The sequence below is a fragment of the Elgaria multicarinata genome, chromosome 4, assembly GCF_023053635.1.
Source record: "Elgaria multicarinata webbii isolate HBS135686 ecotype San Diego chromosome 4, rElgMul1.1.pri, whole genome shotgun sequence".
Lineage (NCBI taxonomy): Eukaryota > Metazoa > Chordata > Lepidosauria > Squamata > Anguidae > Elgaria > Elgaria multicarinata.
In genome coordinates, this window is record NC_086174.1 from 58131567 (window position 1) to 58141891 (window position 10325).

General features: G+C 42.3%; 1 protein-coding gene across 1 annotated transcript in view; it reads right to left on the reverse strand.

Moving 5' to 3' along the window:
- The window catches only part of MTR (5-methyltetrahydrofolate-homocysteine methyltransferase), a 69302-nt gene extending 61008 nt beyond the window's left edge, over positions 1–8294 (reverse strand). Inside the window, exons 1-3 of the mRNA XM_063124342.1 lie at positions 8171–8294; positions 4985–5196; positions 1650–1739 (exon numbers count right to left, since the gene is read on the reverse strand). Coding sequence (XP_062980412.1) covers positions 1650–1739; positions 4985–5196; positions 8171–8225 — 357 coding nt within the window. The 5' untranslated portion in view covers positions 8226–8294. The remainder of the gene's footprint in view (positions 1–1649; positions 1740–4984; positions 5197–8170) is intronic.
- Positions 8295–10325: the final 2031 nt, after the last annotated feature.

The window sequence follows — 10325 nt, forward strand, 5'->3', positions numbered from 1 at the left end:
TGCTTCCAACCTAATACCCTTCAAATGTTAGAGTCCTATGATAGAAAACAGACAATTCTGCCCTGCTACAACGGTCACCCCAATACAGACTACATACACCCTGTTGGTTCTGTAATGCTTACTTCGATACTTCTACAAAAATAGGCATGGTAACAACCAGAGTGCCTTATCAGTGTTCCTGAATGGATTTACAAGTTCTTATGCACACCTTCATGCACCTCTGAGAGAGTTGGGCATGCAGGAACACTTGGGGCAGAGTGTGCGTTCTTGCACATACCCAGTCCCAATTTAACCCTATGCATCATGCAACCAAGTGCCTGCAAAAGTCAACATGCTTTCAGGTAGGCAAACGTTCTCCATCTGAGATGGGAAAAACAGTTCAGTCCCTTCAAGGAGAAGAAAAAAAAGATTTTTAAAATATCTCCAATTTGAAAAGTGAATTTCCAAGTGTACCCCCCAATAGCAGCATTTTAAAGTACTAGTATACTTAAGCTCACCCGTCCCAATTCCACATTGCACAGTAAACAACACTGAGGGGAGAAGACATATCTACTGCAGATATCCCCAAAACTTTTTGAGTGGGTGGGCCCATTTGGAATTTTGAAAGAGTGTCATGGGCATTCTCATATAATGGCTGCCATTGTAGGAAGAATGACCATTCATAAGATGGCTGCCATGGTTGGGGCATGGCCAGTCACAAAACATTCATTTCCCGGAAGGCAAACTGGCGAACCTATAAGAAAAGTATCTTATCCAAGAACCCAAGTAGAAGGCACAGGTGTTTCAGCTCCAAACACAAAACCACTCTTTTGAACCCAAATGAAGATGGTGCTGGAGAACAGCAGATCACTTGGCCGCATGCCAGCCTCCCAGGTAATTTGTTTAATTAAAAATAATTATTAAGAAATGAAATAAAAATCAGGTGGGGCAGGGAGGTTGGTAGGCACCAAAAGAGGTGCCTGTGGGCACATTGTTGGAGAGCCCTGATCTACTATAAGTAAATTAGAAATAACAAGGCAAGGCACTGCTGTTTGTAGAATTAAGCATATTTGATGAGGAGTCAAATGGGGCATGAACCTACTTAACTTTGATCCGGAGTCTTATGCTAACATAAGAATGCATTGCAAAAGATCATCCAGCCTTCTAATTGGGCACTAGCTTGGTTACCTAATAAGCTTCCAGAGACCAGGCATGCCCCATAAGCACCACTGTATGCAAACTCTCTTATCTCGGCACAAGCAAGAGATTGCAGCTGTTGTGCTTTAAACTCTGGATGAACAACGGGGTACTTGCGGCTGTTAATCCTTGTGCGTTCTCACTCTTTACTCATTCAATCTTTATTTGTGAGGCTGGGGTAAACTTTTACCAGAAACAAACAAATCAAAGCTATGCTACCTGTACCCGCTCAGACACATTTTGTTGTTCTTTTATATAGATCAGCATACATGGCACTTTGCAGAATAACATCAGCAAACAGACCGTGTGTCTGTCTGCCCCACCTAAATGTCCACAGAGGGAAAAGAGGTGGTGGTGAGGTAACAAGGACTGAAGGACAACCAATATCAGTATGAATATTGGTGACTCCAAAATCACACTAATCTTGTTTGATGGAAACTTGACCTTCATGAACAAAAAATCAAAACCCTTACCAGATGTTCAAGGCCATAGTCCGCTTGTGCTATCCTAGTGCTGCTGAAGGTGTTGGTCTCGATGATATCAGCACCAGACAGCAAGTATTCCTACAAGACGAAGAAGAATGGTGCAACTGAGACCTCAAAATTTAGGATGCTGGGAATGGATTCTTTAAATGCAGGCAGGGCCTCCTCTACAGAAATGTGAATTGTGTCCAAAGGAGGTGCACACTCTTCCAATTCTCCCTTTGTGTCTTAATTGGGATACAAAGAATACTGTGAGCTCACCCTTCAGTTGGTGTCACACTGGAAACTGCTCCATTACTCAGATTGGTGCCACACTGTTCAAATTTAGACCAGCTCTAGGTTTGAAGGTGCCCTGGGCAAAGTGCCCTTGGGGTAGGCTCCCACTGGCTTGGCTGGAGTGGGGCCAGGCAGCAGCAGTGTTTTGAGCAGCACCACAGAAGGCTGCCATTTTAATTTCCCCACAGAAATGGCCCAGTGTTTGACACTAGGTCAGGGTCATGGTGGGAAATTAAAATGACAGGTAGACCCAGCCACCAAGTTCTGATTGGAGCACCAGACTAGACTTGGGGAGAGTAAAAAGTGGGGCCAGGATAGGGCCAGGAGGTGGGTCCTACAAGGGTGCTGAAGCAGCTGCCTGAGGAAGCCAGGGGTTGATACCAAACTTGTTAAAATTTCTTGTCAATGGTAGTCATGGGAGCAAATGAGTTGCATCATATTAACTACTCCCAGAGATGGAAGCTTCTGGTAGTGGAATGGGGAAAGGGTACATTCCCCCTCTCCCCCTACAGCCCTTTCCCCACACACCCTCAGAGAGTAGTACACACCATTAAAAGATCATTATATACACATGGACAATGTGACTTTGGATTTTATTCACATTCTAATATACTCATAGTGTAACTATGAGTATATTAGAATGTGAATAAAATCCAAAGTCACATTGTCCATGTGTGTATAATGATCTTTTAATGGCCTATATACAGTTAACAGTTTGCCTACTACTGCCGGTAAGTAAACAGGTGTAAAATGGGACTCCCTCTCTCTCTATAACCACTTTTAATTATACTATTAATATAGGGAGATTAGAGGAAAAGCTAAAAAAGTCTTACCATCTGCAAATTACACTAGCACCTTTTCATTATTTTAACAGCAGGAGAGGAAAATCTACCATATATTATGTAATTAAATTATAATTGAAAATGGCAACAGCAGCAATTTCTCTTCGATCCTCATGCTGTTCCCCAAAATGAACACACTTCAACTCCTAAAAGAATTGTGTGTGTTTCTTCCCAGATTTGGAAGCACTGATATGGCGACGTTTATACACTTGGGACTTTTCTTGGTGGTGAAGAAAATAAATGAGGACAAGGGTAATTACAGCCAATTATATTTTAATCAAAATGCTACAAGAGAGAAATTACACATTTAGATTTTCAAAGAAACTAATTGATAACTGGCGAGGTTCCTCTGGACACCCACTCGTTTCTGAAAACTAAAGGTGAACCTGCAAGATTTTATGACAGGAAATGTCACCAAGAGTTTATATTTTTTGAACTACACTGCCTTGTAGTAACTTTTTGTTGTTGCAAATGCACCTCATGTATTTTAATATTTAAACAGATGTCCTTCCCAACTGGAGCTAAAACTTTTAAAATGAACTGAGGCCTAGGAGCATAAATGCATACTAATGTGTACTTACTGCAATCTGTGGGTTAAGCAAGGGTTAACTCTAGAATAACCCACAATGATGGGGGTTCAATTGTGGGTTGCACAATCAAAATGGCCGCAGCACATGCCCAGCTTGCACCACAGCTCATGGTGTGTTAAATAACCTACAATGAGCCAGCCGTGTCGCACAAACCAGTTTGTTCTCCCTCATACATACTCTGCTGCATTGCATTTGTTCATGCAAAAAAATAAAAGCTTCTTTCACTTCCTACTTTCTATTGGAACAAGGCACATGGCTGCCGCATGCTTCCCTCCAACTTTTTCTCCGACTGTAGAAAAGTTCCAACTTTGGGGGCAAGAACTGCACAATAGTACAACTTCCACAGGTGTAGGACACCTTAACACTGTTCTTCTGCCTTGTTTTAAAAAGAGGTGTGTTTTTATGCATGCAGTGCTGTTCAGGCAGGTAAGCTTCTCGCTATACCTCTGCACTGTGTCACAATCACTATTACCTAGTTGATGCCATTGTACCAGTGTGATGCCACTATAGGAACACACGAAACTGCCTTGTACTGAATCAGGCCCTTGGTCCACCTAGCCCAGTATTGTTGATACTGACTGGCAGAGATTCTTCAAGGTTTCAGATTCTTCAAGGTTTCAGGCAGGAGTTTTTCTAGGTCTACCTAGAGATGGTGGGGATTGAACTAAAGACCTTCTGCATGCAAACATGTGCTCTACCACTGAGCTGTGGCCTCTCCACTCACCTTTACTATCATCCAGCTGATGTCACTGTATCAGTGTGTGTATTTTTAATTGATCTCTTAATATGCACTAAAACAGCTTTTGGGCTTTATTACTCAAATATTTGTACAGCAATATGTAATTGATAATGCATTTTAGCATACAATTTAAAAAAAGGATTAAAAGTAAATGCATGCTGCCTTCTTGTTGTCATTTTAACCCTGTGTTCTCGCCCCACACCAGCACCCTTTAATTGCTGTAAGAAAACTTTTTATCTTATTGCTTCAAACAAAATATTAAAGTAATAGCGCAACAGCACAAAATCAGAAAGAGCTTTAGCACAAATTAAAACAATGTTTTTAAACATTTATAGGAAAAAAGATTAAAAATGGCATGGTCAGGTGAATTTCCCTTCCCCACCTATATGGGTATGTCATGCCTGCTACTGTGGAAGGAACATGGTGGAATGTACATGTATATGAAGTGCTATTCTCCTCCCCACGCCCTACCCCAAAAGAGTGGAAAGTCAATTATATTTCCATAAGAACATAAGAAGAGCCATGCTGGATCAGACCAAGGGTCCATCTAGTCCAGCGCTCTGTTCACACAGCAATCAACCGGCTGTCAACAAGGAAACCACAAGCTGGACACAGGTGCAACAGCACCCTACCACCCATGTTCCCCAGCAACAGGTGCATAAAGGCTTACTGCCTCTGATACTGAAGGTAGCACATAGCCATCAGGACTAGTAGCCATTGATAGCTTTCTCCTCCAGGAAAGGCTGTCAATGGCTACCCACAATGATAATTATAGTCTACTCTAGACCATCTGCATGGGAATCTCAAAATCTTTCATATGCTTCAGAGAAATCAATACATTCTTTCCAGAAAAATCCTAATTAAAATTCCTATACTGACCTTGTGAATTTTGCAGATTATATCAGGCTGAGTTATACTCAATAGGTCATTGTTCCCCTTTAGCGATTTCGGATGGTCCTTAAATTCTTGACTTCTAAAATCCTCTTCTGTCAAGTTATATTGTTGAATCATGGTGCCCATGCCTCCATCCAAAACCATAATACGCTCCTGCAAAATTGATTCAATTTCATCCTTCAGGCTTTTCTTGGCAGCTGCATTAGTAACAGAAACAAGTTTTGAGAAATATTTATTCAAAATACTCAACATTCTCTACTGAAGGGGGTAGTAGAAACTGACAACAACTGTAAGCAGAGTTACAAAACACACATACACACTTTCAAGGTATATACCATTCCTTCCAAAAATTAAATGACCTTCCGACTGAGCTAACAGTTTTAAGAGATGGACACCCCACAGGAGCAAGCACTGGTAGTCTCTGAAGTCCCATTAACTTCAATTAGAATCAAAGTATGCTTAAAATATACACTTAGAAAACCATGTTCCAAGATCCAGTTCTACCCTGAAATACAGAGTTTACATGCATCCAGAGATAACATGTTTTAGACGTTCCTTGTTTTGTGTGTTGAACTAAGAGAATGATGGAGAATACATGTATACACATGTATTCAGCTCCTGGTGTAGAAAAAGTCTCCTAAAAAAATATTTTTGGCACGGAACCTAGCCAGCACCAATATTACACCTTAACTCAGCTCAGGAAGGACAGCTCATATTGACACGTCTTTCAGCCCAAACTGCTATGTAAGGGGCTAGAATGGGCTTAGCTAAAGCATGTGGGGATCAGATACGATCATGCACTATCCCCCAAAAAAGCTCCATACGTATGCATTCAAAGGATGCAGGATGAGAAAAGCTGCTGCTTCAGACTAACACTTATCTAATAACAGACTAGTTTTTGAATTATCTGGAATCCTTCAACAGGCAAAATATAAGGAGAGTTAAGTTTTCCCTATAAAGCAAATAAAACAAGCCATGAAGACTTCAGGCCTGCTCATATATCCTTAGGAGTAGATCCTGTTTAATTCAATGGCACTTTTTTCCAAGTAAACATGCATAAGTTGAGGGCCCATGCATCTTTAGTAGTTTTAACTGCACAAGCATAATCTCTCTGTTCCAGAGAAGGGCCAGGGCCAGTAACCCACCACAAAGAATGGCCACATTTGCATGTAGGCTACACGCATGAGCAGAAATTAATGTGTCCAAAGCACCACGTTGACATGCTTCCCCTTCATTTCTGCTCCCCACCCCCCCCACCCCATGTGACTGGGAGGAGGAATAAGCTAGGCTTCAGTTTCATTTTAGCAGATTCCTGGTTTATTGTTAAATGCAAACCAGGAACTGTGGTTTCAAATAAACTCTAGTTTGCTAAACAAACCACAACAGCAATCCAGGGTTTGAAGTTAGTTTGTCCAGCAACTGACTAGCGATTATTTTAAACTACAATTCCTGCCTTGCATGTAACAAGTCAGGAATCTGCAAAAGTGAAATTTCTGATTTACTCCTCTTCCCAGCTGCACAAGAGAAAGAGAGTAGTATCTTTCAGTCCAGTGCTTTGCATGGTCACATTTCTATTCATGCACAAAACATTAAAGTATGGTTTAGCGTTACGTGCAAACTCACTCAATGTGTTTATTCAGCTCTAACACTTCTTCTACTGTTAGTCTCACGAACTCTGAACAATAGATACAGGGCAATATGTTTTCCATAAGTATCCTTAAGCATGAATTGTCCTCAAGCATGATGTTTTCCATAAGTAACCTCAAGCATGATTTTAAATCTGGCTCATTTTCACTCCTCATGGTAATTGGAGCCTGGGCATAACCCCACCCCCTTCCCGCACACATGCCTGCTCCCACACTCACACACACGCTTGGGTCGTAACATAGGATCAGACTTCAAATAGTACAACTTTCAGTAGTGTGGTCCTTCCTTTTTAAACACTTTGGCATAATTTTATATCTCAAATGCATATTGCTGTGACTACACTGAAGGGCCAAATTCTGCAAGCACTTGCAAGCCTGCTTGCTTTTGAGTAGTCTCCAGATATTACAGGGGGCCCAAGGACGTCTTCCACTCATAAGCCTCCCATATTTTCCCACTGCTTCCTCTGTCTTTCTCCTTACCACAGAAAATCCATTAAAGAGAAAAAGACAGAATAGCTGTACAGTGCCTTCTAATAGTTAACACTAGGAGCCCCTTATCTGGAAGTGGGGTTAAGGAATAGATTTACTGGCAGATATGAAGCTATTGCCTACAGCTAAGACCAAAAGAAAATTTAAAAGTAACTTGGCAATCCTGCTGATTGACCAGATAGTACATTATCCCCTGTGCCTAAAGTTCCTTTAAAATACTATCGGGTAAAGTTCTCCCTCAAACCACTTAAGAGGTACCAAATCATGACAACAGTCTGTTGGAACCTGGTACCATCCAAAGTAAACAAAAGTAAGCCACGTTGCAAGTGGATCACACAAAATGCATGTTGATGTATTTTCATTTATTAGACAATAGGAAATATATAGAAGGCTGGACGCCTCACAACCGTGTCTTGTAGTGTTCTACTTGCTGCTATTGGATTGTTCGTATATGAGGAATATCCATTTATTCCTTGTCCACCGCAGCTTGCTTTTATATTATTAAATCAGCAAGCTTTCTTGCATCATTTTCTGTGGTCTAGTACTGTTTCTACCAAGGGTGAAGAGAGATACGAGAAACTGACTAGTGTAAATCAAAGAAAGGATTAAGTCTTCCAACTCCTAACATAGTTGATCCGACTTCGGTAAGGAGGAAAATCATCCATGACGTCAGTTCATCTTCAGAAATTCAGTCATAACATCAACTCCCACCTTCCTTCAACTTTTAAAGAAGTGAATTAAAACAAACACACATTTAGAGCCAAGTACAACAAATCTGGAGTACTCCGTTTGCGTGGAGCCTGCAAACTGATGACAGCCACAGCCCCATTATAACAAGCAGCTTCCCGACGGCATAGCATAATAAGACTGCCTAAATGACCACTGGGGGGGGGGGGGCAGGGCGGTAAGAAGGAGAAAGCAAACACGGCGTCTAGGAATACGCGCTCCCATTCCCCGGACCCAGGAAGAATAAAGCTAGAATCTTGGTACGTTCCAAGCCATTGTGACCTCACAAGCGGCTCCCGGGAACACGCACCGTTCGACTGCTGGCTCGCGAGCTGCTCGGCCAACTCGTGGATCGTAGGCGACATCCTGCACCACGTTCGCCTTCCACACCCGTAACAGGGGAAACCCCAACTCGCTGGCTGGAATGGCCGTAAGCAGAGCAGAGAGGGCGCCTGCGTGCGCGTCACCCGAGTGCGCAGACGCACAGGAAGCTCGCTTAAATCGTCTCTCACAGCAAACGCTTACCTGGGTCGGGCAAAGCGGAGCACAGCGGACCCTTAGGGCTGTAACTTTTTAGGCTGCCGCGCCGTTGTTCTTCCTGCTATTAAAGATTAAGAACATCAAAAGAGCCCTGATGCTGGATCACACTAAGGGTCCATCTAGTCCAGCACTCTGTTCACACAGTGGCCAACCAGCCGTCGGCCAGGGACCAACAAGCAGGACATGGTGCAACAGCACCCTCCCACCCATGTTCCCCAGCAACTGGTGCACACAGGCTTATTGCCTCGAATACTGGAGATAGCACCCAACCATCAGGGCTAGTAGCCATGGATAGCCTTCGCCTCCAGGAATTTATCCAACCCCCTTTTAAAGCCATCCAAAGTGTTAGCCATCACTACATCTTGTTCTAGTGAGTTCCCTCTTTGCAAAACTTCTCTTGTATTTCCAGAAGGCGTGTGTGACTCCTGTCCTTGTTTATTCGTCGGATCTGATTTTCCGTCCCTGCATTTTTATAAAAAGCAGCGGGGGAGGAGTAAAAACACAACACCTTTCCCCCCGCGCCGCACGCTATTTGCCTCAGAAAGGAAAATCCACAGGTGTGTGTCGGGGGGGGGGGGGGTATTAGTAAAATGGCGCGGGAGAAGTAGAGGGGAGTTAAAGATCCCTTCTTCCGATCCGAATCGGGAAAGGGCTAGAAGGCTTTTTGCAATAATGTAGGGGTGGCTTCGTCATTTTGTCTACTTTGGCGTCCACTGCCTAACATAAACCAAAGTCCTCTCAAGGCTGACAAAATATTTTGCTGCGTTAGCTTTCGCTCGGCTCCATCAGATGGAAATGTTTTAATCTCATATTTTGACCTATATTAATTTTTGCTGTGTGGTTTTATTCTGGTTGTGCTTTTTATATTGTATTTTGCATTTGTGTTTTAAATTAGTTGGTTGTTTTTATGCTCTTCATGGTTTTAATTTTTGTGAACCGCCTAGAGAGCTTCAGCTATTGGGCAGTATAAAAATGTAATAAATAAATAAATAAATAAATGGCATTTTATAATGTTTAGGGTCTTTCCTACAAAAGCTCATGCCACAAAGGATTGTGTTGCTCTTAATTGTTTACATAACATTTTGGAATATAGGAAGCATCTATATAGTCAATTAAGCTGCAATGGGCATGACCCATTGAGTTAACATCCTTATTCTTAAATGCACTGATTGCTGACAAACTATGCAAGGAATGGATTTCTGCCTTGAATGATTGAACAAATGAGTCCCTCATGCAGAGCTGCCCTTGCAGGCTTCCAAGCAACAGGCAGGCAGGCAGTTGGTTTAAGCCTTAAAACTTTAAGGCCTCATTCAGCAAAAACTTTTGATTTGTGTCTATTAGTCACAGCAGCATCTCTTTAATAAGGGATTAACTAATTCTGCTAATCTCTGGCAGTGCAATACAACTAATGCTTCCTTTTAACATATGTTTTGGCAGTGTCCAATAGTTGCTTCTTTTTTGGGAGGAGGTTATTACACGGATAAATTTTGTACAGGAATGTTTTTTTAAATATTCACTTATGTACAATCCAGGCCTCCAGAGTTTCCAAAAAGGCCTTACCTCATCATCCTCTTTTCCCCAACCACCAATCATTTTGTGGCTTTCTGGCTTCCGTGCAGTTTTTCCCTCCATTTTAAAGGTCAAAATGGTTTCCTAAGGCTTAATTGCTGGCAGTGTGAGCTTTGAATTAAAATATGGTGGTATTTTTGGTCCTGCCCATTTTGCCTTTGGCACCTCCCACTACTGGATTGCAGCCCCTGGTAGCATTGCTGAAATAGAATTTGACCCTGGGGCTGAAAGAGTTTCTGCACTCCTGTTCTAGTGAAACACCTTGTGGTAGCTGCAGGGACAAAACTCATTCTGGGCCATTAGTGATGGCCAAGGCTGGCAAGAACTGTGCTTACATTACCCCTGCTATGATCTAC